The sequence below is a fragment of the Clupea harengus genome, chromosome 10 (genome assembly GCF_900700415.2).
Source record: "Clupea harengus chromosome 10, Ch_v2.0.2, whole genome shotgun sequence".
NCBI classification, from domain to species: Eukaryota; Metazoa; Chordata; class Actinopteri; order Clupeiformes; family Clupeidae; genus Clupea; species Clupea harengus.
The window spans coordinates 9,257,035-9,284,698 of NC_045161.1; the positions used below are offsets into that span (position 1 = coordinate 9,257,035).

At 45.6% G+C, this 27,664-nt stretch overlaps 1 protein-coding gene across 1 annotated transcript in view; it reads right to left on the reverse strand.

Moving 5' to 3' along the window:
• Nucleotides 1-27,664, reverse strand: part of abca4b (ATP-binding cassette, sub-family A (ABC1), member 4b) — a 31,662-nt gene that overhangs the window by 1,589 nt on the left and 2,409 nt on the right. The window contains exons 4-49 of the mRNA XM_031575267.2: nt 27,367-27,508; nt 26,843-26,982; nt 25,152-25,279; nt 23,470-23,667; nt 22,102-22,191; nt 21,069-21,309; nt 20,129-20,268; nt 19,839-19,955; nt 19,301-19,498; nt 18,873-19,078; nt 16,687-16,863; nt 16,032-16,254; nt 15,289-15,510; nt 14,639-14,843; nt 14,412-14,498; nt 13,941-14,144; nt 13,443-13,617; nt 13,036-13,167; nt 12,436-12,575; nt 12,071-12,208; nt 11,744-11,928; nt 11,082-11,184; nt 10,451-10,656; nt 10,147-10,201; nt 9,079-9,242; nt 8,682-8,806; nt 8,293-8,391; nt 7,886-8,075; nt 7,448-7,542; nt 7,314-7,346; nt 7,056-7,161; nt 6,855-6,929; nt 5,736-5,905; nt 5,350-5,527; nt 4,980-5,095; nt 4,492-4,639; nt 4,143-4,266; nt 3,368-3,497; nt 2,908-3,028; nt 2,192-2,254; nt 1,890-1,996; nt 1,646-1,787; nt 1,334-1,468; nt 962-1,065; nt 623-715; nt 172-421 (exon numbers count right to left, since the gene is read on the reverse strand). Coding sequence (XP_031431127.1) covers nt 172-421; nt 623-715; nt 962-1,065; nt 1,334-1,468; nt 1,646-1,787; nt 1,890-1,996; nt 2,192-2,254; nt 2,908-3,028; nt 3,368-3,497; nt 4,143-4,266; nt 4,492-4,639; nt 4,980-5,095; nt 5,350-5,527; nt 5,736-5,905; nt 6,855-6,929; nt 7,056-7,161; nt 7,314-7,346; nt 7,448-7,542; nt 7,886-8,075; nt 8,293-8,391; nt 8,682-8,806; nt 9,079-9,242; nt 10,147-10,201; nt 10,451-10,656; nt 11,082-11,184; nt 11,744-11,928; nt 12,071-12,208; nt 12,436-12,575; nt 13,036-13,167; nt 13,443-13,617; nt 13,941-14,144; nt 14,412-14,498; nt 14,639-14,843; nt 15,289-15,510; nt 16,032-16,254; nt 16,687-16,863; nt 18,873-19,078; nt 19,301-19,498; nt 19,839-19,955; nt 20,129-20,268; nt 21,069-21,309; nt 22,102-22,191; nt 23,470-23,667; nt 25,152-25,279; nt 26,843-26,982; nt 27,367-27,508 — 6,620 coding nt within the window. The remainder of the gene's footprint in view (nt 1-171; nt 422-622; nt 716-961; nt 1,066-1,333; nt 1,469-1,645; nt 1,788-1,889; nt 1,997-2,191; nt 2,255-2,907; nt 3,029-3,367; nt 3,498-4,142; nt 4,267-4,491; nt 4,640-4,979; nt 5,096-5,349; nt 5,528-5,735; nt 5,906-6,854; nt 6,930-7,055; nt 7,162-7,313; nt 7,347-7,447; nt 7,543-7,885; nt 8,076-8,292; nt 8,392-8,681; nt 8,807-9,078; nt 9,243-10,146; nt 10,202-10,450; nt 10,657-11,081; nt 11,185-11,743; nt 11,929-12,070; nt 12,209-12,435; nt 12,576-13,035; nt 13,168-13,442; nt 13,618-13,940; nt 14,145-14,411; nt 14,499-14,638; nt 14,844-15,288; nt 15,511-16,031; nt 16,255-16,686; nt 16,864-18,872; nt 19,079-19,300; nt 19,499-19,838; nt 19,956-20,128; nt 20,269-21,068; nt 21,310-22,101; nt 22,192-23,469; nt 23,668-25,151; nt 25,280-26,842; nt 26,983-27,366; nt 27,509-27,664) is intronic.

A 27,664-nucleotide genomic window follows, 5' to 3' on the forward strand; every position in this document is an offset into this window, starting at 1 on the left:
TTGCAGATTAGTATGAAAATTAGCACAAGGCCAATCGCTAATTATGAGCACAACAGCATGATCTTTCAAGACGTACACATTCGCTCAAACTAAACGTGGTGTATTGCCTACATTTCTCCCCCGCCATTGCAGACGTGTGTGGGACTGTGCTGAGAGTGTATAGTGTTGTACCTGGTCCAGGGTGGTCTGGGACACGGAATAGTCCTCTATGTGGAGCCGCTCCTTGTTGGAGAGCACGAGCTGGAAGATGCGGGCCAGTGAGGAGGAGGTGATCTGGTACTGCAGCGTGTTGTAGTGTTTCTCTCGCTGCACGCAGCCGGGGAAGCTGCTCTCGATGAAGGCCTCCGCTGGGGCCAGCTCCGGCGGAACACCCGGCTTAGACGCCCGGATTTTCAGCGTGACGACGTATCCGTCACCAAACCTGCAGACACACACTCATAATGTACGGCTCTCTCCACCAAAACAGCCTACAATAAATGTGCTTTTTTTCTTATCAGAGATGAATGCACGGCCTATCCTCTAGGATAGAATAAAGATGCACTTTCTCCTCTAGTTTCGGGACACATGGGAGGGTCTCTAGGGCAGAAGTGCTGGAACAGGTGAATACACAAAGCAGACTCACTTGTACTTGAGGTGCTGGATGCTGCCGAGGCACTTGAACGTGCCGTTGACCATGATGGCCAGGCGGGTGCAGAGGGCCTCACACTCCTCCATGCTGCAGAGATAGAGGGAGGAAATGAAAAGGAGACAAGGTGAGAGAGAGAGAGAGAGGGAACAAATGAAAGATGAGCAGAAATAATATGGAGACAGTGTGGATGCCAGCAGAAATTCACTAGAATTACCCGAGAAATGCAACCCACTACACACTAGTTCTGTCAGAGCCGTCCTGAAGTACAGGGAGGACAGGGAGGATGGGGGAAGAGAGGCGGGGGCGGGGGAAAGGTTGAATGCCAGTGCCCACCTGTGGGAGGTGAGGACCACTGCTCGACCGTCCCTGATCACGCTCAGAATGGCCGTCCACAAGAAGCGCCGTGAGTGGGGGTCCATTCCGGTGGTAGGCTCATCCTGGTGAAAAGAGGTTCAGGACATAAAATGACTAATGCAAAAAATGACCCAACATACTCAAACACTTCAACTAAACATAGGGACGGATCTTTCAGCGTTCAACTTTCTGAAAAGCAGCTACCCATTAAAAGCCAGTCATGGGTTTTTCTGAGATGCCAGACCGAGATAGTGAATCATTGATTAGGCATTGCAGACACATACATTAACATGGTCATGAAAGATTAACGTAGAGGGGTAGTAGAGGGGAGTAGGGGGCAGCTGGACGCACCAGTAGCACCAAGGATGGACAGCCGATCATGGCAATGGCTGTGGAAAGCTTCCGCTTATTGCCACCGCTGTAGGTGCCGGCACATCGCTCGGCATACTCCGACAGACCCAGTTTCTGGATACCCCACTCTGCCACCTGCAAGCACACACAGACATATTAAATACACAGCCGAACTCCAAAGTTCTGTATTTAACCGCCTACAGACACACAGACACAGTTGTGTCTGTCATTCTGATAGTGGTCTTCACACATGTCGCTACCTGTTTCCAGGTCTTGAGGCAATCACTGCATATTTGCCATGGTAGCACTCACCCTGTTGATCTCGCCCTCAGGTACGCCTCGCAATCGCGCGTACAGGAAAAGGTGCTCTCGGCCAGTCAGCAAATCATCAATGGCGTCGAACTGTGGGCAGTAGCCCATGTTCTGGTGCACATCCAGAATGTTGCTGAGGATGCTGGTGGAAGAAACAATATATATTTTAAAGAATTGTCCTGAGTGATGTGGATGTGGACTGTAGATGTGAATGCTGGGTGTGGGCCTCAGTGGGGGCCCTCACCTGTAATCTGCCACAGAGGCGTCTCCTGAGGTCACGTCTGTGTCTCCCGTCAGCATCTTAAACGTAGTGGTCTTCCCGGCGCCATTCACTCCCAGCAACCCGAAGCACTACGAGCACAAAGAACAAGGCTGAGCAAATACCCTTAAACCATTAAACCCCTTCACATAAACAAATCACTGCACCTCCCATATGCCATCTAGAAATGTCTAGTTTCCATAAGCTTCTGTATGCTAAGAATAGCACACAGTCATTCAGTCCCACTCATTAGCCCACTGGCCTGGAGAACAAGGGCTCAAGCTCACCTCTCCAGCTGGTACACCAACACAGATCCTGTCCACTGCTGGTCTTTTCTTACTGCCATATGTCTGCGTGTGGATAACAAAGGGTTAACTTTGTTAACTGTTTAACCTTAGAGGCAACAAAAGGGTGGACCTATGAGCAACATTAGTAGTTAGTCACATTCACAACAGAATCAGCTAATCCTCTTTTAGAAGGCAGTCTTGTTAACAAAATTAACTGGCAATCCAATTTGCCCAACGGCAGCAGTTAGTCCTTTTAGCATCTCTAAGGCATCACTGACAGGAAACCTCCAGCACCATACAAGCTTGAGAGTTTAAATCTCAGACTTTGCTACACTTCATTAACACATCAACACAGCCTACAGTACTACTGCAATTACGTTATCACGAGAAGCTCTTAGGATGAAAATTACATCCATCTGTCATCTTCCATTTCCAGTTTGTTGACGTTATCAGTAGAGCTTGTGTGATTTGATATGACACTAAAAAGAATCCATGTCCTACATTGCAGCTTTTAACACAGCTTTTTCATTCATCCTGTCATCTGGTAAATGCATGTGAATCCTACTGCTTTTACCTAGTCTGTGGGCAGTGTGCTGATTGGCTAGTCAGTGGGCAACATGCTGATTGGCTAGTAAATTCAGGTGTAAAAACAGGGTCAACATTTGTGTTTGTAACTTCAGTGTAGTGAGCTTATAACAAAATCCTACTGCTTTTACCTTGTACAGGTCGCGGATAAGCAGGATGTCATTCTTGCTGCCTCCCTCCCGGATGCGCTGCCTCTCTCGGGCAACATCCTCATCGTCATCCTTGGCTGGAGGCCCCCTGACGTCTGACGTCCTGAGAGAAAACCATACAGACAGACTATTTGGTTCAGCTCCACCTAACAAAAACGCATGTCTACATCCAACAACAACCTCAGTCTAGCCTCCAAAGCCTGAGGTAAACCTGGACATCTCAAACATAAACATCACTGGTTCAAACACTCAACTCAATCTGATCTTAACTCGCAAAGACTCGCAATGTAACTACAGCATATGAAATAAGAATTTCTGTTTACATTTTCAAATAAGGCTCAAATGATTCTCAAAAGAAAGCACTCTGAATTATCAACAGGAGACATAAAGATGAAACAGAAAGGTGGATACTGCTGGTTTCACAGTCCTGTGCCTGACTTACCAGTGGTTCAGGAAGAATCTGTACTGGATGAGGATGTTGAGGGTGAAGTACACAAAGCCCTCAACAGCCATGAAACAAAGATTCTTCCCGACAAAGTCCCACTTGAACGGATCCATTTTGTAGTCCTCCCCTGCACAGTTCAAACAGCCTTTAGAGTACTATTCACCAGAGTGAAAAAACAACATGGCGGCTTCACAAAACATAAGAAAATATGGTAAACATGAAATGCAGTTGTGAGTGTGTTCATGTGTGTGTGTGTGTGTGTGTGTCTGTACGGGAGCGTGCCTATGTTCCCACAGCCCTATGTTCCCACAGCCCTATATTCCCACAGCCCTATGTTCCCACAGCCCAATGTTCCCACAGCCCTATATTCCCACAGCCCTATGTTCCTACAGCCCTATGTTCCCACATTTCTAAGAGCTTTTTCAAAATTAGGTCTTATGTTCCCACAGCTCTGTGTTCCCACATTTCTAATATTCATTACAAAATTAGACCCTATGTTCCTACAGTTCCCACATTTCTACCCCTGCCTGGTAGTTAAGGGTTCACCATTCCGTAGCTGGCGATTTGAAGGAGCTAGCTAGCTTCCAAACTCTAACCCTAACCCTAACCCTAGAACATAGGGCTGTGGGAACATCGGGACTCATTTTTCAAAATAAATCTGGGAACATAGGTCTGTGGGAACATAGGGCTGTGGAAACATAGGGCTGTGGGAACATAGGGCTGACCCCGTCTGTACATGCTCATGTAAAAGATTTGCATTCAGGTGACTCACCGAAGCGTGCGTAGACCTCGGTGACAGCGTGGTTCATGGCCATGTCGATGAGCCCTCTGCCCAGGCAGAAGTGGGGGAACACCAGCAGGACCTTCTTTAGGACCTCATTAAACGCCAGCAGTGGCTGGTGGGTAATGAAAACAAGACATATCACACCTGAATTCAATAGTTAAAGGACTTTTACCCATGGGGGTTTCGGGTTTTTATGATTTTATAGTTTCAATTATAAAAAAGAAACAATTCAATGCTGTCACAGTGCTCAATGCTGTTAAAATGACATATGTGAGAACACAATGTACACAGAAAAATGCCCTCTGAGACTAAACTTTTCACAGAAAACAAGCCATACCAGATTATTTTCAAAGAGCTCCAGGATGAAGGTGAGAGCGCTGCTGTTGATGCCAATGAAGAGGTTGATGCAGGAGAGTGAGACATAAGCCGTGCTGGGGACGTTGAACAGGTAGGACAGGGGGTATATCATTGGCGTCACTGACCACCTGCACAGAAACAATTAGACACACACACACACACACACACACACACACACACACACACACACACACACACACACACACACACACACACACACACACACACACACACACACACACACACACACACGAGACTGTTGAAGAGACTTCAATTATTTAGTCACATAGCAAATACCTTAACCCAGTATTGCCAACCTATAGATGCTAAGTAATTCATTTAGCAGATGTGTAAATATCCAAAGCTTTAAGCCAGTATTGCAATGCTATAGATGTTAAGTAATTAATTTAGCAGATGTGTAAATATCCAAAGCTTCAGGAAGAGTCAAAGTGTTAGTGGATGACTCACCCATACAGGAGTAGGAGAGCCACCAGGGCTGGGAGGTTGTCAGGTGACGTGTAGCACTTCTTGTCAAACCCCACAAATATGGCCACCACCATAGCAGTGCTGATAGTGTAGTTCATCTGCAGAGGAAAAGCAAGCGCAAACCAGAGTCTTGTTTTTCGTTGAACAAGAGTCTATACAGCACGCAGAAATACAGAAAGACTCGGCCATTCATACTTTACAACGCTGCTTCAAACATTTTACCACACGCACTTTACTGGTTACTCAAATATGATACAACAGTGCTGACTTTGAGCTACTACACACTGGCAACCAGGTCATCATTCAGGAATATGACTACTATCAGGTAAACTCAGAAGGGAAGACACAGTACCATGTCCCAGAAGAAGTTGGCCACCCAGTAGACCAAGGGGCTGACGCCACTGACGAACTGCAGGTGCTTGGCCTTAGTGACTCGCTCCTGAATGAGGTAGAGGACGAAGCTTGCTGGAATGAAGGACATGGCGAAGATCACGCAAATGGCCACCACTGCATCCACAGAGGTCTTCAGGCTGGTGTTGAGAGAGGGGTATGGAATACACAGTTTACGGAATGAGATGAGAGTCGGCCATAGAGGGAACAGGAATATGTGTCTGCTTTCTTGTTGTGCTGATGGTGGGAGAAAGAGCTTTGATTTACAGCTAACTGTGTTTAGAGTGATTTAGATAGTAGCTTCATGGTGGTTACAGTGAAATCCACGGACAACATGTCCACACTCACACAGTGACTTCTGACAGCTGGTCTTTGGTGAGATTGAGTGGGTGGTTGATGGTGGTGATGCCGTAAGAACTTGGGTTGGCGTGGAAGGGAAGGTGAGCCCTCATGATGGCGTTGTTGGCCACATTCAGGAAGGACACCATGGCGTGCCAGCCTTTGTTGCTGAACCACACCTGAGACGAGATTGACACAGCAAGAGGAAGCATGTTATGAGGATACCACATTTTCTCTCACTTATAGCGTGACCTTTGCTCCCAAATGCTGATGGCTGTGGGTACATTGTTCCTCATCACCATATCCATTAAGTACATATATGCGTATTGGCAGCCGAACTCTACCCACTCACTTTGTGTCTCTTTCTTACCTGTCTCTTTCTTCCCCTCCTAGTGTAGACATCTTCGCTGTGGGATGCTGCTGTAGTCTCCCCACCTGATCTACTTGTAGAAACCCTCGGCCTAAACCTACCCACTCCCACTACACTTATTCTACCCCATACTCTGTGCTAGCATTTCCTGAAATGTAAATAATTGCCAACATCGACACTGTTTTCTGTTCAATTATTCTACTTACCCCTTGTAATAGTAACCTTACGAGCACACTGTATACCCACTCTACAATACTTGAATGCTCTCTCCTCACCTTATCCTCTATCAATTTTGTATGCATCATGTACAGTATATACCATGTTATGTTTGTGTGTATTGTGAACATTTACCACAGGAGGACCACTTGTATGCTGTGTACATTAACCATATGTATGCTAGCATGCTCATCCTGATAGGTGTATGATTTTATCTGCCTTGTTTCCCTTCCCCTTATTCTCCATTCCCCTTATATTTCTCTCTCTACCTGGTCGGCTTCAAGCAGATGGGCCCCCCCTTATGTCCTGCGGTTCTGCATAAGGTTTCTTCCTGATTAACAGGGAGTTTTTCCTTGCCCTTGTCACCATTGTGCTTGCTCTAAGGGGGTTAAGGCCCTGGGCTCTAAAGCGCCTTGAGAACATTTTTTGTTTTGGCACTATATAAATACAATTGAACTGAATTGAATTGATACACCCACTTACCACACACAGATAACACACACACACACCATACACACAAATACACGCATTTAAACACTCACCTTCACATTATATTCACTCTCCATGTATCTGAGAAATGGGCCGATCTCTCTCAGGGCGAGCTTTGTGTAGGTACCCTGAACAACAAACATTTCAGGACCTTTTAAAATGCAGATGAGCCACAATTTGTAAGTACATGTAAAACTATTAATTAATTTAAATGTATGTCCCTGATATGTTGTGAGGGCCTTAATCTGTCATACCCCAGTGACATTCATCATGCCCCCGAGCTGGCTGAAAATGTCCTGGATGTTTCTGGGGTTCACATTGAGGATGGGCAGCTGGCCTCCGACAGAAATCCCACCGTACCTGAGGAGAGAAAATCACAGAATCTCAGCTCTTTCCCTCAGATCTACAGTCAGTGTGTGTATACCTCTTTGACAGAGAGGGCAGATAGGGAATGAAATTACTGACAGTTAAGACAAGAGGTGAAAACATTTAAATAAGTGAAACAATGTTACCTCTGTTCATTCACCCAATACTTGCTCTTCAAACTGTAGAGGAAATAAAAGCCACATGATTCAAAACTGAGCAGAAGAACTTCTTTGGTAATTAGCTGAACAACACAAGAGCCCAAGAACAGATTCAGGCTCACCTGGCGCGGATGAGAGTAGGGTACGTCTTCACCAGGTAATCTGAGATGTTCCTGTTGGTCAGATCCAACATGGTGTCCCCTGAGCGCTCAATTCTCTGCATGAAACAAAGCACAACATCTAGGACATGAGAGACTCTCAAACAGATGATTGGTTCAGCTCAACTTCAGGTTGATTTTTACATTCCCTTTACATTCCCAAAATGTGTATTCTCTCTCTCACACACACACACACACACACACACACACACACACACACACACACACACGCACACACACACACACACACACACACTCGCTCTCACACACACACACACACACACACACACACACACACACACACACACACACACACACACACACACACACACACACACACACACACACACACAAACCTACCACAGGGAAAGGTATTCACTCACATGTGTGGGTCAGACTCACCTGCCGTGGGGGCAGTCCTCCAGCTCCTAATGGACAGTCGGGCAGCATGGTCAGCCTCTTATCTGAGCTACACTGACAGGAAGGGGAGGGGTTTAGCGCAGACCAGTCAGGGCTCATGAGGATGTTCGTGACCGCCGGGTCCACAGGAGGGACAGCCCACTCACTGGTGGAGTTGCTACACGTGAGGTTCCTGCAGAGAGGAGGGATGTTATGCCGCTGTAGTCTTTTAATGGTGTTTAAACGAATGACTATTACCTGGAGGTCAGTGCATGGAAGTAGTAATATATCAATGTCAATAAAGTGCTGTAGGCAGCTGATTAGTTTGCCCAGAAAGACAACAGCATGACTCTTTCACATGGACAGAAAATGAGGGGTTAATATGAGTGGGTAACGGGGACTCGACTCACCCCAGCGGTTGGTCAAACATGCACCGTGTCCCCAAGCCAGGCGGGGTCAGGAGCACTTGAGTGAAGTGGTTCATCTTTGGATGAGTTGGCCTCTCATTACTGAACGACAAACACACAGACACAAATGAAGAGGGGAGAGAGAGAGAGAGAGAGAGAGAGACAGAGAGAGAGACAGAGAGAGAGAGCAGAGTGTGCATAGCTCATGTTCATGGAGGGGCTCTAATGCTCTTGACTAGCCAAGTCAGGTGAGGTCAGTCAATGATGAGAAGTGAAGTGGCAGGAAGCAATAACAAGTACAAGGGTCTGTGAGCCTGGAGCAGGACTGGGAGCCCTTGCTAGAGGAAGAAGAAGGGATGCGGAGAGACTGATCGAAAAGAGGAAGCACACACCTGAAGAAGGTGATTTGCGGTCCGTACATCCAGGGCGTGAGCGTCAGGCTGGGGTGTTCTCCAAATGGAGGGACTATCATGGTGAAGATCAAAGACACCAGCACGAACGACGCAGGCAAAACAATCTGTACAAACAGCCAGAGGCAAGAGGAATCAGTCAGCTGTTCAGTCTAACAGGCATCCCTAGAGCTGGGCAATATAACCTGAAACAAATAGGATAATTTGCCACATTTACCTCTTACTAAATCCATGATAATGGCAAGTTTCAAAATGCCACTTTAAGCAATGCCTTATGGACAATAATCATGGGTGTCAAACATCATGACCTGTTCTAAGGACATCAACACAGAAAATGACTGTAAGTGAGTGAGATGCACATGTGAGGTTGTGCGCCCACCTGGGCCAGGAAGTCCTTGTAGCTGCGCATGGAGTGGTGGAGGCGCTTGACCAGCAGGGCGTGGAACTGCTTCGCGATGAGGCCGAGTCCTTTCACCTGTCTGGATCCCCGCCCAGCAATGTTGTCCGTCTCCCCAGTGTGGGGCTGCCCGTTCGCATCCACGCCTGCCGCACACAAAACACAGAGAGATCAGAAACAGACTCAAACTCTACACGGTGCTGCCTTCATTCTTCCCGTAGGTGAGGTTTTTTCCTGAGAAAACATAGGAAAGTAGACCCAAACCTAACTGGATATGGAAATGAGCTACATTGCACTTCAGAAGAACACAGTTCACTTCTGCAGTTCTTACAAATGTAAATTTTCACAAGCAAAACTTACAGTATGTGATCAGTTTTCTCAACCCAACATATAATTCAGCTTTATCTCATTCAAAGATATACTCGTGTGCATGCATGCATCCTACTTGAGGTCATCTAGCTGAGTGTTATTAAACAGGAGCATCCTCTGTGTGAGCATCCCAACCACAGTGAGAGATCCAGTTCCGCAGCAGCTCTGCCCTAAGCCCAGAGACCTTAACTCCAGCAGCTCAATCCGAAGCCTCATCAGTAGGCAGCTCTATCAAAGGCACTGCAAACCGAGCTGCTTATAAGAGCTCTACTCAGCGCACGGCTCTGACTGTTGGAGCCGGTGGTCACCTTCATCGTCTGCCTGTTCCTCAGCCTCCCTCTCTTTCAGGAGGCCACAGCCATTTCTCCTGCGGTCCAGAGAGGAATGCTCTGAGGGACAGACAGGCGATGCGCACAGCACAGCACAGCACAGCACAGCACAGCACAGCACAGCACAGCACAGCACAGCACAACACAACATAAAACAACACGCCATCACAGACACAACTCACAAACAGATGACACTTGACAAGACAGACTAAACACTTACAACACAACATAAATATTTACTATGACATTTATTATAATATCTCAAAGCATTAAAAGAGCTCATACAATGGTTCTAGAGTGACAGGGTGTGGAGAGGGGGGTATGTGTACTTGGACTGGAAAACCACACTTACCTGGAGCATTGGCGGCTTTTCCCCCCTCGCTATCAGCAGTGACCTTTAGGAAAATCTGAAGGGAGAAAAACAAGAGTGTGTCTAGAGAGAATATACAGAAGCATGTACAGACCAATCCCTGTGTGACATGAACCTATTCTGCAGCAGTAGTTTGTGAAAGGGATGTGCATACTCTTGGTATATTTATGGTGTATGTGTGTGTGTGTGTGTGTGCGAGTGTGTGTGTGTGTGTGTGTGTGTGTGTGTGTGTGTGTGTGTGTGTATGTGTGTGTGTATGTGTATGTGTGAGTGTGTGTGTGTATACCTCCTCCAGTGAGGTGTCAGAGATGCCGAAGCTGCTGAGGCCCATGTCTGCCAGCATCTCCTCCAGCTCGCGAAACAGGCTGGCATACGCCCGCTGCTTGAAGCCTTTATTGGGCAGCAGGTAGGTCAGCTCCTGGCCAACCATCTCGATGAGCTTGGCCTCGGGGACGTGGTGGTGGATCAGGCTGGTGATGCTCTCCACATCACCTGAGAAGAACAGGGAGAAAAATGGGCTGAAACGAGGAGTGGAAAAGAAAGACAGTAAAGGCAGTAGACCCATGTGGAACCCTCCACCTCTTTAAAGTCTCTGTAGTAGCAGTACAGAGCCAGTAGGTGGCAGCAGGAGGTATATGAAGCTAATTACCAACACCAGGGCGGTGGGTTATAAATAGGGACACCGAAAGCCTCCTTCTCTCGGTCATCGTCACTCAAACATTCACACACACAGACTCATCACTTAGCACTCTTTCACACACCTACATTGACAACATCTGTTAAAACCTGTATTCTCAACTAAACCTCAACAAACTTAAGGATTTTCCATTCGAATCTTTGCATGTTTCGGGTTGCAGGCTCCAACTGAGGCTAGCACGGGAGCACCAGTGTAGCATTTTAAAGAACTGTGTTCTCACCCTCCAGAACCCTCTCCAGGTGCTGGGAGCCCTCGCTCTCCTCCTTGTGTCGGGTGCAGGTGGAGCAGTTGCAGGAGCACTCTGAGGCACAGTCACAGCCACTCTGTGAAGAGACCACAGCATCAGCCACACACACACACACACACACACACACACACACACACACACACACACACACACACACACACACACACACACACACACACACACACACACACACACTCACACACACACAACTACTGATCTGCTCACCTTGCTTCTTCATTTACTCTCCATTGTCCTGGGGAGCACACACTCCACAGAACTAAACAACTCAACTTAATCTGACCTCTCTCGCTAGTCCTCATCGTCTTCCTCCTCTTCTGTCTTTTCTCTACTCCTTTCACCACCTTTCACCTCTTACCTCCTCTGCGTCTCCTGCTCACTGACTTTCCTCACGCATCTCGTCTCTCTTCCCCTCTCTGTCCTGTCTCCCTGGACTTAAGTCTAGCATTTACATTTACTCACTTAGAGGGACACTTTAATGCAGAGTGACTTACAGATATAGACTGTAATCAGTACGCTATGTGTAGGGAATCAAACCAATGATTTTAGCTTTAGCACATAGTTGCTCTACCAGTTGCCTCTCCGTGATACATACTTCTCTCCTCCGCTGTTCTCACCTCTTTCCTGGTCGGCCGTTCCTTCACGCGCCGCACCAGTGTCAGGTAGAAGCCCACGCCGAAGCAGTTCTTCAGGAAGAGCGGGGACCCACTGCAGTACAGCTTTCCCTTGGAGATGATGGCTACGCGATCACTGAGGAGGTCAGCCTCATCCATGTGGTGGGTGGACAGAATCACTGTCCGACCTGAGAGAGTCAGAGAAAAGAGAGAATCCATTGCCGAGCAGGCTCTGACTCACGGTTTAATGTAAATGATTTAGTCCATACTAGGCTCTCAGGCAGTTCTGTGAGCTGAGCTGTATAGAGTCGACAAAGTTGTGCGCTCTACCTGAGCGATACTTGACAAGCAAATCCCAGATGGATCTCCTGGAGTAAGGGTCTACTCCTGATGTTGGCTCATCTAAAATCACGACCTTTGACCCACCAACAAATGCCATAGCAACAGACAGCTTCCTCTGCATTCCCCCTAAATTACCATGGAAAAAACAAATTACATCAACACTAGTCATCATTCAAATACAACAGCATCCTGACTTACTTTAAGAACATACACAAACCTGTGCCACATTGCAATGCCAATTCAGAGTTAAGTGATAAAAGGCTAAAATATACAACATCCGCATGAGGGAACTGGTAAAGGACCTGTTTTAAGCGCCACTTCCCAAGAAGTGAGAGTTGGTCCTGGGTTCTTACCTGACAGGTTCTGGGCCTGTTCGTGACGCTTGTGAGGCAGCCCCAGGTCCTCCAACATGGACTCCACCTCTTGCTGTGCCTCTGCGTTGGAGCGGCCCTTCATCCTCGCATAGAAGAAGATGTGCTCCTCCACTGTCAGACTGAGACACAGGAGCACACACATGAGAAGGGGAGTAGAAATCTGAGTGTGAGGATGTAAATCTTCCATAGAGCCAGAGCAGCAGCTGGCAGTCTTATCCATGGTGGGATGAGAAATTCAGGCTTTCACCTTAGCAAAGCAGGCCTTCAACTGATAAACGGTGTAAAGACAGAAATTGGTTGACTGAATGAACAGAATGAGTACAGCTATGACTTTTGTGGATACGATAGCCCATAAGTGTTAAAGTGTTTAGCTGTAATTAATGAGATAATCTAGAGTGTAAACTTTGAAGTGAGAATTATAGAACTCTCAGCACTGGACATCAGAAGAAATGGCGAATATTTTGTGTGTGTGTGTGTGTGTGTGTGTGTGTGTGTGTGTCTGTGTGTGTGTGTGTGTGTGTGTGTGTGTGTGTGTGTGTGTGTGTGTGTGTGTGGCGGAGGGGTTATAATGATACATACTGGTTGAAGAGGATGTTGTACTGAGGGCACGTCCCCATTGACCGCCGGATGGCGTCCATATCTGTGCGGATGTCCCTGCCATTGATGTAGGCTGTGCCAGAGGTGGGCGGGAACATACCAGTCAAAATGGACCTGAAGGAAGAGGCAACACAGTCACCAAACAGAGCAGGAGTCAACCAGTTCTAGGACACAGGTGATGACAGGTCAACAGCACAAGATTAGACAACTGAGGTGTTAGCAAACAATTAAACGATTAGAGAACAGGAATAATGAACTGGAACGGATGACAACATTAAAAAAATATAGAAACAAAAAGTTCACAGACTTTGTACAATCACCAAAGATTTAGGAAAGCTTTACAGATGTGTGCTGTCATCCCCACCCCCATACTTAAGGTAAAAACATACATGGTGGTGGTCTTTCCAGCCCCGTTGTGTCCAAGGAAAGAGGTGATCTGGCCCTCAAAGAAGGTGATGTTGAGGCAGTCCACAGCCGCCCGTGGGCTCCCCGAGTACACCTTCACCAGGTCCTCCACACGCACCCCCATGGGCAGCCCCAGGGGATCGGCCTCGAAGCAGGAGACTGGGAGAGGAGACAGAGAAGGGGGAGAGAATTCTCAGTGAGAGACGTCCAGACCAGGGGAAGAACCACTGCTGTGAAAGACCCATCAAATCCAGATACGTCTGGACCGGACCGGACCAGAACAGTTTCAGGGCACTCTACCAAAGATGCATTAACTGCCAACAACAGCTATTTAATTCCCCTTTCACCTCTAGATATATAGTTTACATTGGTGTCTTAATCAAAACAACATGAAGCAAATTCACTGCCCTCATTAGTGTGTGTGTGTGTGTGTGTGTGTGTGTGTAAGTAAATGTAAGTGTGTGTGTTTTAGTGTGAGATACCTGGTTCCTGGGGCTGATTGTCTCCATCTTGGTCCTCTTCGCCCTCCTGTCTGCGTTGCTGCTCCTCCCGCTCTCTCTCCATCCTCTCGCGCTTCCCCTGGTGCTTACACTGCTTCCTGGAGGCCGAGCCGTTACAATGCACCGGGGAGGGGGGTCCACTCTCCACATCCTCCGGTTGCCCAATGTTCTCCATCATCGGCATCTCTGCATCCGAAGAGGAGGGATGGAGGAAAAGACAGAAAGAGGGAAATTAAGAAAAAGTGAGAAGACAGTGAGAAAGGGATGACACAGGTATGCCAGAGAAAAAAGTGAAAAAAAAAAAATAAAGTAACGGTAACAGGAAATGCCTCTACTTATAAATGTGGTACTTAAAGGAATAATAGTATTTGAAGTATTAAAATATTTTCTCTTGCTAATGTTTGATGACAGAGGTTGTATTTAATATGGATGTTTCAAAGAAGTATTTATTACCATCCTCGAGGTTAGCAGATGACTCTGAGGCTCTCCAGTACGAGGGCTGCAGGGGGAAGTAGAATGGCCGGCCGATTCCATATTGACCTGCAGACACCACAGACATGTCACTGAAACAACACCTATCTGGACATACAGATGAGGGTGTAGGTACACATATTTGTCATTATACTACTACATACTACACACACACACACACACTAGTTTTATGAGGTCGGTGACCTTACCTGGAAAGACATGGTCCAGGTACCAGGCCAGGAAGCCATAAATGACAGCGTCCAGCAACATCATGCTGATGGAGGTCATGAAGGAGTACTTGTCCCCCGCCAGTGGGCTGGTGAGGATGTTGTGCCACTGCAGGCCGAGTCCCTGCTCCTCATAACGAGACAGATACTCCGTCCCAAAGCCAAACGCCACCTGGGATAGTAAACTCTGTGGGACACAACGCAGATGCACACACACACACACACACACACACACACACATACATACACACATACGTGCAAGCCCATACACGCACACATACACACACACAAACACACACACACACACACACACACACACACACATACGTGCAAGCCCACAAACGCACACATACACACACACAAACGCACACAAACACATGCATGCCCACACACACATGCATGCCCATACACACACACACACACACACACACACACACACACCGATGCAGAACAGTGAGAGCACTGATAGGAGGAACTTACAGCACCCAGGATCATAAAAATACCCAGTTTGCACTCATGATTTGCAGCTATAGTTGATATGTTGATGCCCTATGCCAATGAATGTGAACATGGAGGCATAGCTAAAGGAAATGTTGCTGTAGAATAGTGAGAGCACTGATGGGGGAACTTACGGCTCCCATCTTCATCTCCCTGGTGATGCGATCCTGCCAGGCGAAGCAGAGGATGTGTGGCAGGTAGAGGGTGAAGTAGATGATGCCGCTGCAGGCCGCCGCCAGGTTGGCCTTGTTGAAGAAGACACTCATCAGGAAGCACTGCATGTTGGTCGCCAAGGTGAAGGTCAACAGAAACAGGAAGAGGACGATGGGGTTGCTGTAGTTCAGAACTTTGCCAGCCTAAGGGAGAGGAAGAAGGAAGGCTTCAAAATCATAGTCTTCCATAGAGTCACTAAAGTTCTTTTAGCTCAGTCAGGTTTCTGGTAAAGGGTCATGTCCTAGTCACTTGCCTCTGGTGTACAGCCAACAAAATCAACCTCAAAGGTGCTGTCAAGGCAAAGGTTGCTAAATTTGAAGTCTGAACAAAAAAAGTCCCAAATGATTTGCTGTACATAGAGAGTATGAGGGCTATCAGGCATGGTTTCACTCTGAATTGTGTCCAAATATAACAGAATGAAGACATAGCAAAACAACAACAATTGCAGTCTTTTTGAATGTCAGTCATCACAATATTGTGATTAGGTGGATCACACTGATCTCAGGTTACTAAATTAAATGGTTTAAAATCATATCACAGCGAATTCTGTGGAATCCACAAGCACAAAATCTCTGCAGTAAGAACTGAATGTATACCATATTTCTGGTATCTCTGTATTCCCATGATATACAATCCAATCACCCCCCCCCCCTCTCTCTCTCACCATGATGATCCAGGTGAGCAGTGTGGTGCTGAGGGTCATCATGAGGAAGCTGTCAATGAACCAGGTGTACCAGAGAACGCCGTTGGCCACACCCATGGCCTTGAGCGTCTCCTTCAGACGCAGCTCCTTCTCCAGGACGATGCTCTTCACCGTCATGGAGACGGAGTAGATCCAGGCCAGCACCATGAAGATGGGGAAGCAGCGGTTCAGCGTGATCATGAAGCTGCAGATGGGGGAGAGGACAGAAATACTGAGCACTGATCTGCAGCAGGGCTATGATATGGACTTCCCCAAAACATCTAGAAGGACTACAAAAGCCTGTTCAAGATTCATCACAGAAATACTGAGCACTGAACACAACACACATCACCCAATACTGTGAACTGTCATGAAATGGGGGGAGACCGTTTGCTTAGTGTGTCACTTGTGCAAGTAATCTCTGCTACATAGAGTTGAATGTTTCCATGGTTTAAATAGTGTCTAACCATGCTTGATACAATCTTCAGTCATGTAGAATACGGAAGTTATAATGGCAACTGATTACAAAGTTAATTATCAAAACTATCTGACGTTCTAAAGACTCTTCCGAGTAGCAGAGAAATGGCTTGGATGCCGAAGGCTTGAAAACTGGTTGGTTATTATTAGCCTCACTTACAGGTCATCCACATAGCAGGGGTACGGCATCTGCTGCATGTAGACCCCCAGTGGCCAGTCATTGCCAGTCTGCAGCTTCAGGATGCCATGCTCGACCATGTCCTGTAGGTACGCAAAGCCTCCCCAGATATAGCGCAGGTCTTCCAGGGCAGAAGCACGAGGTCCTGGGTCCCAGTACCTGAGATGGGGAGAAGGAGATGAGAAGAGAAGAGAAAGAGAACAGGACATGGGGGGGGGGGGGGGGGGGGGGGGGGGGTAAGAAAGACACACAGAGAAGAAACATAGAAAGCAAACAGTAGCACAAAGAAAGGAGAGGAAATTAATGGAGGACAGCTAGCTAACTCTGGAGGACTGAGGACAATGTTTCGATGTTTTCTTTTAAATGGAGGAAAATAACACATACAGCTAAAACTATAGAAGAAGAAATAAATCTAGCTGCCACACCAGGCTTTATCTCGCTAGCTCCCATTCTCCTCCTCCTCAATTCCCTGAGTGAACGGTCAGCTCTCAGCCTTCTGCCTGCTGTGCACTCGTTGGGGGCAACTACATACTAAAGCGATCACTTTTCAATAATGTGTAGTAAAAACAAAGTCCTATGTTGCAAACAGCATGGGCGTCGCCACAATATAACTTGGGGGGGGGGGGTCACGTCCCCCTCACTTTAAAAAAAAAAAGTCGTTTGGACCCACCCACATTTGCCATCAAAATATTAGTGCATGACTGGTCTACTAGTCCCGCGTTCTTTCCATTGCTTCACAATCAAATCCGTTCCACTTTATCAGTAGGGGGAATACCCATAGCAATAGAAATCCACTCCGCGTTTGCCTGGTTCCTACACATCACGCACCAGATTCAACTCCCATACTCTTTGATTGAAGCGTTGCGCTAGCTGTTCCACAGACGAGATGGAAGGAGGTTTTTTTTCCGAGGAAGAGGAAAGTAAGTCAGAGTTGGCCAAGTTTTCCCTTTAGTGGCCAAAGCACCATTATGAGACATTCTCTGGCTATAATAGCATTAAGTCACAAAGATTCTTCTGCAAACATTATGATTATAGCTAGATAAGCAAGCTATTTACCTACAACTAGCACTAGTACCATACTTTATTTACCCATTACAAGTGGAACAGCATTTGTTGATTACTTATTCTGGGACTGAAATATGTTGTGCTTTTGGTCGTATTCAGACCTAGGCGTCTGTTTCAAGCAGAAAGCGATGACCAGGATGTGTTTTTCAAGTAGCTACAAAAAAAAATGAAGGTGGTTTATTTTTTAACAACTGTGAGCTAATCTGGAGTTAACGTTAGCTAACATGCTAGTTTTTCTAACGACTTTTTAAATCCTCCTTTTAAATATATTGCTCTCATTAAATGGAGAATAAAGTGCCAAAGTTGTCAGTGCCAGTCCTCTGTCTATTGCACCAAAACATTATCCTGCCTATCACCAGACCAAGCTCAATCTTATTTAAGATTGCAGATCGGGCTGGGTTTACCCAGTCTACCAGAACATAATAGTAGTCAGTAATTGCAGACCATGCCGACTCCAAGGAAAAACAATGAAAGAGAGAGATCCCTTTTTATCTAAAAACATGGTAAATGCACCAGAATGCGGGAAATTGCATCTACATCTTTCAAAATTTTCTGGGGGACAACCCCGAGACCCCCCGCCAAAATATGTCCCCCCCACTCTCAAAATGCTGCTGACGCCCTTGGCAAACAGAATAGACATTTTAATCTTGTGGCCATCCACAATGATATGAATCGATTTGAAGAAACATAATGGCTGACGCACAGTAACTGACTGTATTTCCCCCGAATAATAACGAGCAACTTTGGGTAGAAGACATTTCTGCTTCCATTGCATTATCTCTCTCAGACTTCTTCTTCTGTCTTTTTGCCTTCACCATCCACTCACTCCCTCACTCTCCACTGTAAGAGGATCAACACTTGCATTCCTCCTAGTATTCATCACACAAGCAGCTTATCCCCACAGCCACTAGGCTCTCCAGTCAAATACACTTGTTTATTTGCCGTCACTGAGAACCCCCGGACTGCAGGGCTAGACCGTAAGAGCTGAGGATGAGAGTGAGAGCACCAAGCACCCCCACTGATTACCTTATGAGTCTGCAGCAGGGGGGGAGAAAGAATCTGGGTCTGGGGGAGGGGGGATTTGAAGTTAGGAGGGCTACTACCTGTCCTTAATCTTGTTGGTGCGCTCCACGGCGTCTATGTCCATGCGGATCTTGAACTTAATGTGGGGAGGCAGTGCTTCGGTCCAGGGCATTATGTCCAAGAAGATGAGCCCTGCCCAGAACTTGTTCTCCTCCAGCAGGTACAGTGCTTTGTGAGACACCTGGTCCTCGTCCTCAAGGCCTTCAAACTTATCCAGTTTTATGCACTGCAGAGAGGGAGGAATTACAGCTAATGTGTGTGTGTGTGTGTGTTCGTGCGCGTGTGTGTGTGCGCGGGCGAGTGTGAGACAGAGAGAGAGGATGTGTGGGTGAGAGGGGCTTCATGAAGGACTTTGTCGAACTTAGTGCATGTGTGCGAGACAGAAATAGTGTGTAGCATATATGTGTGTGTGTGTGTGTGTGTGTGTGTGTGTGTGTGTAGGCCTCACCTGAGCATACTGGTTGAAGGTGTGGACGAACTGATCCGTCATGTTGAAGATGTTCCTCCAGTCTAAACTGGGCATTCCAGCCTCACGCTTCTCCTCTGGGCCATTAAACAGGAAGTTGAGGATGTGTCGGGTGGATAATTCCGTGTCCTCTAGTCGGCGGTCCAGGAAGTCCATTACTGTGGGGTGCCCGAGAGTGTCCTGAAGGGATAACATGTACCAACGTCAACATAGACCAGCATGACATTTACAACAAGGAGGACAGGGGAAGGTTAGGAGACACAAAGAGAGGGGAGGTGAGTACATAACCGTCATGAGAGGCGAGATAATCCTGAGGTAGAACAGCAGTAAATGTGTGTATGAGAGAGTGTGTGTGTGTGTGTGTGTGTGTGTGTGTGTGTGTGTGTGTGTGTGTGTGTGTGTGTGTGTGTGTGTGTGTGTGTGTGTGTGTGTGTGTGTGTGTGTGTGTGTGAGTGTGAGGAGTGTGAGTGTGTGTATGTACATGCTTGTTGGGGACAGAGAGACTTAGAGAGAGATTTACACGGATCATGTTCATCTGGAGGCTATCATGAAAGAAGTTCCACAGCTGCGGCCCCACTTCCTCCCAGGCCCGGCCCATGTTAAACAGCCGTTCCAGCTCCTCAAAGGTTGTGTTGGCCTAAAGAACACACACACACACACACACACACACACACACACACACATGAGTTAACATGTGGGCACATCTACGGTATGTGTATCAGAACAAGAATGCACACGTGTGTGTAAGCACATCTATATACTGGAGCGTGTGTGTGTGTGTGTGTGTGCACGTATGTGTGTATCCCTCACACTCTTCAGGATCCTGCGCACAGCAGGAGAGTCAGGAGCGTAGAGGATCTTCCCCATCAGCAGTGGCTTAGCAGAATTCCACACAATCTTAGTGATAGGGTTGGACTCCAGGGTCTGCATCAGGCCGTTACAGAAGGGAGCTGCAGAGGACAGAGATGAGGTGTTGGAGACGAAACCCAGAGACACTGAAAGCTTGTATTATTAGTGGTGTATTCCCACTGTATTATTCTATTTTTAATTGGGACAACATGAATCTGGATAATATGAAAGCCAATATTTCAACAGTGTTATGCTGCATACAATGTTTTATTTGAAGTGAACTATCTTTAAAAGAGGAAAATATTACCATGGAGTGAAGTGACTAATGAGACACCCAAATGTCACTCACAGAATGAACCACCTTGACGGGTAATCTAATAAGGCTGGGGGAAAAGTCAGTTCTTTTGGAAAAAGAATGGCTGGTGGTGGTGTTCTTAATATGGGGTTAGAGCCAGAGGACTAGTTAAAATGGCGAGGAGTTCAGAGCAACAAAGAGTGGGTGAGAGAGGGAAAAGGGTGGGTGAGAGAGGGCAATGAGTGGGTGAGAAAGGGCAAAGGGTGGTTGAGAGAGGGCAATGAGTGGGTGAGAGAGGGCAAAGGGTGGGTGAGAGAGGGCAAAGGGTGGGTGAGAGAGGGCAATGAGTGGGTGAGAGAGGGCAATGAGCATGTTTAAGCATACTGCAGAGAGAAACTGGACGGCATTCAAGAAAAAATAGTCCATAGTCAGACAAGGGGGAAAAGGCACTGACAGGTGTCAATGGGAATAACACATACAACAAGCAGCAGACAGACAAGCAACCTGAAAAGAAGACTGGCTTGGTACAGACAGACAGAAAGGTAGGAGTTGTTGACCTATATTTCGGAGACATGGACATCCACAGAGGAATGGGCCGAGACTTACTGGAGCCGTCATCGTAGACGTAGCTGTCGTGACTCTTGGATTTGTTGACACCCAGGAAGACCTTGTAGTTGTTGTCCTCATACCAGTTGAAGGACATGACACGGCTGCCTGCCCCCTCAGGGTACCCGCAGAACAGGTCCGACACTATCCTCATCAACTGGCTAAAGGGGGCTGAACCGCCAGACTGGAAGAGTGGGGACACCACCTTCAGGAGGTCCTGGGAACTACTTCTCTCAGCCAGCTGCACAAAAGACAATATGAGCTTGGTCATGTAATATTCACCATAAACACATCTTACAGAAAAATAAACACTTGCTTAGTGTGAAGTGTTTCATATATTAATAAACAACACAGAAAACACTTTGGGCCAAATTTACGAAGGGTGTTTAGCCTGTGTTTTTCTGGTCAAAATCTAAGCCTTTAACACTTTAACACACAAGTTAAATAACGCTCGCATGCGCATAGCTAACCAGCGATGATGGGTGCATTTAACGAATGATGATCATCACCTGTTTAACTGTCCACGTCTAATCGCACGATGATCTTTTGTTTTTATTTTTGCATGCATTTATGGGTGGGTGAGCCAACGTTACATTAGTATCACATCTTATCTCATAATAATGACTTGTTATCTCATCATGACTCGCTATCTCATAATTATGACTTCCTATCGCAATAATTATGAGATATTAAGTCATAATTATGAGATACTACATCATAATTATGACATACTATGTGACTTGGATTTTTTTTCAAGTGGAAGATATGGGCCTCCATAGAAAAACCAGCTCATGTGAGCGTACAAACTTTTTTTCGTTTGTTTGAAATTCACGTATTTCCTTCACTTATTTTTTACTCTTGGATACCCAGTGTATGTGATTCCACTAGCACTATGTATGCTAATATCGCTACAAACAAAACACAGGCTATCAAAGAATCATAGTGAGCGAATTAGAGATAGAAAAGTGGGCACAGAAATTAGGAAAAAGAAAGAGAGAAGAGAACAGAGGAGGGTCTTCGATATCAGTTTTACCTCTTGAACCTTGTCGGATACAGAAGAGAGGACAACCCCCCAGTGACGCAGGTCCACACCAGTAGTGCCATCACCAAGGACAGTTGGTAGCTGAGACAGTGAGGAACCAGGGGGATGAAGGAAAGAGAAAGAGAGATCAGTGGGCAGACAAGATCTAAACTCTCAAAACAACTCCCCTCACAATTCTATTGAGGGACGCCAGTTATTTGTTTTTCATTTTAAGATCCCTTTCAAAGATGAAAGATGGCTTTACATTTTGAGCTATTCATTCATGAAACTCAACTTTGCTACTATTAATGAAGATATAAATGAATCATGACAGAGGGCTTTTTGCTCATTTGACATAATTAAAAATCAGCATTCAGTCAGAGACAGCTTGGTTTTCAGGTCAAAGGCTCAAGCCATTTGTTGACACTGAAGGATTTGTCCAAGCATGTTGACTGTGGGTAGCCTGCCAAAACATACACAGAGGCAGGGGTGCTAAACGTGAGCTAAAGAGGAGCTGCTGGGGCCTCAGCCTTGCGGCTCAGGAGAGCATGTGAGTGCTATTTATACCTTCTGCAAGCAAGCCCTGCTGGGGGTGGGTAGCAGCCTGCCTAAGCCTGTTAGTGAAATTAGAGCAGAGATGACATCAGCTGCAGCGTCGGTGTATCAGCGCACCTGTCTTACCTAAAACAAACTCTAAGGTGATCGCAAAAGAGAAAGCTGCTGTCAGACCAATTGTCTCATGACACAACTATTGTGCCCAACCGCTGAGTGAGAGAGTGACATAAAGATACAAAGAGCTGTTGAGACAGAGATGGAATACAACGCTTACTAGAGCAAGAGAACGGCAAAGACAAACATATAGACAGACTCCGGGGGCCCTGTTCTTGTGACCAAGATGGCTTGCTTGGTCTAAATGCTAGTTTAAAAACTTCCATGCCAAGCACAAGACCCTAAATGGTGGGGTGAGAGTACAACTTAATGAGTGTTCCATTTATAGAAGATTCCTCGAAGTAAAATTAGCTATTCTAAGCTAACTCAAACAACAAGGTGTTATGTACACTATCTAATCACTAATCACAAACAACTAAGACGCACAACCTCTTAACCCTGCGTCAATCTATTTAAATTGGTTCCACTAGCAGGTAGTGCATCCTGGAAATGCATCCCTCAAAGTGCGCAAAAATATTACCTCTTTATTTCCTATTTTTTCTGGTAGACTAACCCATTTTTAGGGCCAAGCCTGAAGATACCTCTCTGCTACAGGATTTTTCCACAACCTATTTCCTCTGTCACAAGGATATCCTGGTCAGTTGCAAATACAATGGCTTCCTTCTTTAGTGAAGTAGCACCTTAGTTTATTAGCAGACCAACCACACTCACCAAACGGAAGAGCTTGAAGAAGTCCACATTGGCATAGAGGGAGTCTTCGACCTTCTGCAAGCGTGCCTGTGAGAGGGCACACATGGCGTTGCGGACTCCGTGGAGGCCACGGCGGCTCGGGAAGATGATGAAGCGCTCCAACAGCTCCTGGCTGCATGCAATCTTCTTCAGAGTCAGGTCCGGCACGCCATACGCAAACTACCCAATCACAAACCAGAGAACAGGCCTTTCAGTACAGAACGACGATGTGCAAACCACCAACATTAACACAAATTAACCAATCACGAATTAGGAAGGGACCAGTCAGCACCATTTACAAACTTGTGAGATATACGTGTTATGTACACTATCACTTACTAGAGACCCTGCTTGATGTCAGTTTGCACACAGATTAGAAAATAACATACTAGAGAGAGCCAGAGAAGATGGTCTATGTTAAACAACCACATTACACTGCATCTGTGAATATGCAAGTATAAAGCATTAACTCACTCCTAACTATCACCATATGATATTATGAAAGATTAGTCTGATGTTAAGTAGGAATGACAAATAATGTAACTGGCATCTGTACTGCTTTTTCAATGTATATATAATAATAACTGCTCATAGAAGACAATGCTCTGCAGCTGCTTCTGGTCAGGGAATATCATACACAAACTCCCAACCTGAGACCAGCATTATTAACTTTAATATATACTGTATGTGTCTTTGTGTCACTTAGAAACGCAACAGATAGGCCAGATGGCTGCTTAGCCAGCTTCAGCCAGGTCTTCCTTCGCAATGTGTTGAGGGAGATGATTGCACAGAGAGCAGAGCAAATGTTATAGACTGAGTGAAACTCAAGCCAGACCTGACTCCTTTCTGTTGTAAATTATCCAAATCTATCAAGTTGTCTGCCCCATCAATAGATCTGACCTCTGACTCAATCAGGTATTACCTGTACCACCCTGGATCAGCTAGATTCTACTGTTACCTAAACACAAATCATCACTCCTCTACTGTATTCTCCCAAACACCACAGAAAACCAGTTGAAGTCTGTTCAACAGCAACACTGGCCACCAGTTTTACAAAGACACCAGGGCAGGGTTTCCCAAAGCCTTCTCAGTGCGAGGGGAAATGTAAGTTATACCTTAATATGTTCTGTAATGTTTCAAGGTGTTTCCCAGAACTTTAACTCTTCTGTAGGAGATACTTTTGTAAGGTTGCCCTGGACCACTCTTAGCTATACCAGATAAAACAAACATTACATTTTGTTCTTCATTAAATAAAGAGAAAAAACATCTGTATAAATGAATTAGCTGTTTTTAGCTCATTTTTAATCCCTTGTGAATAAAAGTCTATGAGTAACTTCTAGCCTACAGCCATCTTTATTTGGGAACTTTTTAAATTTTAACCTGCTCAATATTTGTTCTTTCTAATAATGATCACCTGCACTCCAATCTGAGACATGCCCATCATACTCATCTCATGCACGCTCAAATCTATGTGAATGACAATAATCGATGGCTGAAACATGAATTCAGCCTCCTATACGTAGGAAGGTTTCTCTTGGGGGACTCTTAAGAGATGGTTTGGGAAACACGCATAGAAAAGTTAACAACTTTAGTAAGGTATACCTTTCAAAACACTAAGAGACACCGTTCGGGAAACCCAGCCCAGATCAGGTTCGCTTGCCTACCTGCTCGACTCTGACATGGGCATTGACCAGTTCATCCACTACTGAGTCAGAGAGTCCAGCATCGCGCAGAAGGAACGACGTGAGGGTCTCATCATCCTTCAGGATGTCCTCAATCTTCAGCCCATGGCCTAGAGAAGAGATACAGGAAAAGTTTGCACGGAGGTAGGCATAACATAACTGACACTACAATAGTTTATTCATCAAAATGCTTGATGAAATACACAATCTATAGACAAAAATAATGAATACATATATTTGCAAGCAGCATTGAGGGGGCCAGGCAACCCAGAAGAGCATAGTTGCCACGGAAACATTATGTCAAGGGCATGGCCGTAAGCACTCACAGCAAGTTTTATGTTAACTGACCAAAGATTAGCAAATTTATGAGTTTATTTCTGATATAACGTGTTCATTTTGATTTATTAATAATAGAAAGATAACGCATTAATACAAATTAACACAGATTAATCACACTCCATGATGTCTCTTGACCCCATTTGTTACTGTGCACCGCTCAGCAAGGGCCCTATTGGAGGGATATAGTGGCCAGTCTGCATTGTGGTAATAATTAAGACCTTTGTCAGGTTTTTAATTAATTTTAATTAAGACCTATGTCAGGTTTTTAATGGTTTGTATTTCTGCACTGTCTGCTTTTGATGTGGAGCTAGCATCAATGTTTTGGGCTATATTGGTAATTGGATGATATCAGCCTCATCTTGGAATTAAATGTATACATTACCTCGTTTCCGAGTTCGAGATGGAGGATTCCAGAACTTAAGAAAGACTCTTAAAAGCCTATGGAAATCCTCAAAAGTAATCTGCAAAATATTTCTAACCATAACTTCAAGAAGAAACTGCTATTCGACTATACTATATATATAAAAAAAACAATATATAAGTTATATACTATATTACACTATAGTAAGTTATAAGGTCCCATTTTTTTGGTGACATAAGTTTGCAAGCTAGCAAGATTTGATCAGTGCTATAGCTGTTGGTATAGTCTGATGTTACATAAATGGGTTAACTCACTAGCTACAGACGAACTATGAGAGCAGGAAGAAATAAAAAATGTCTTCACTAAATAAAGAAATAATATGTATATGTATAAAGTTCATTGCAGTGTCTGTTGTATGCGATTAATGTGTGGTGAACTTCACACAACTTGGTGAATCAGTGTTCAAAACGTTTTACCAAAAGGTTCTAGGGGCCATAGGGGTTATAGACTCCAATCGCAGAAGAAATAAGAAGAATAAGATGAATAAGAAACCATAGAAACATGCGTACACATAAACATACACACTTTCATATAACATGTAGTTAGCGTCTACAAGAGCTATAATGTGTCTAAACTAAGGGTAAAGAGGGTGTGGAAATCTGGACTGACTGAGAGGAATAATTCATACGTACAATCAAGACATACCCTGTATCACTACTGAATTTCAACTAAAATGTTATTCCCCTACGAGTTTAAATCATAAACTTGTGTTGTGGTTGTATTTGCTTTTGTGATGCTGTGACATTAGTGTGTGCTAGACTGTCTGTGTATATGAACTGGAGAGTCTGTGAATCTGTTTGTGTCAAGAAGTGTATGTGTAGCTTATGGATGATAATGTGCATGCAACTTGCATGTGTGTGTGTGTGTGTGTGTGTGTGTGTGGGAGAGAGTGCTTGCATGTCTGTGTTTTTACCTGCGACGCGATCTGGTTGATTGCGTAGGATGTCCATGAAGTTGGCCATGACAGAGAGTTCTTCCCACAGTTGGCCCAACTGCTGTAACTCTGGCTCATTTAGGAGCAGCTCTTGAGAATCAGCATAGAACCGAGCCAGCCTGAAGGGAACAGAATACGGAACAGGCCAAAAAATAAAGACCTTAGGATAACAGCTTACCGAAACCATTGAGAGGGGCTGTTTTTAGCCCTATTCTGAAAGAAAAAAGCCTTTGGTCTGCTCCAAAAACTCCAAACATATTGCACAACTAATGAAGGTAGAAGCAGATACAGAATATAAATGATCTCCATAGCAGGAACAAATCAACTACACAAACTTCTCAACACTGAAGGCTACTGAGGGGAGCGGTGCCTTCAAACTCCCACAGGCTGTGTGAAGTGAGCTTCAGACCCACTGTACAGTCAGAAGTGCAGCTACACATCAACATTCAGACACCCCAATGTGTTTCCCTGCCTCCAGAGTAGACTTATGTAGAAAGACTTACACAGAGTTGTTGTAGTTAGACACCACGCCAGGAGTTTCTCCGCGTGTAGTGTGTCGAAAGCATGGATTTTCTGCATTGCAAAAGATGCCCTGAATCCATGGTAAGATTCCAGTAGAGGGCATCGCCTTGCTTGGGAAATGACCTGCAATGATAACACAAAACAAGGAAGTGTGGATAATGGACCTCAGATGAGAAACTTGCTAAAGAACTGCTTAACTTGTAGGCACCAACAATGGCTACGGAACCGGAATTCTAGTTAGTGCACTATTGCTATGGAGATTCTGTACCAATAGCTTGA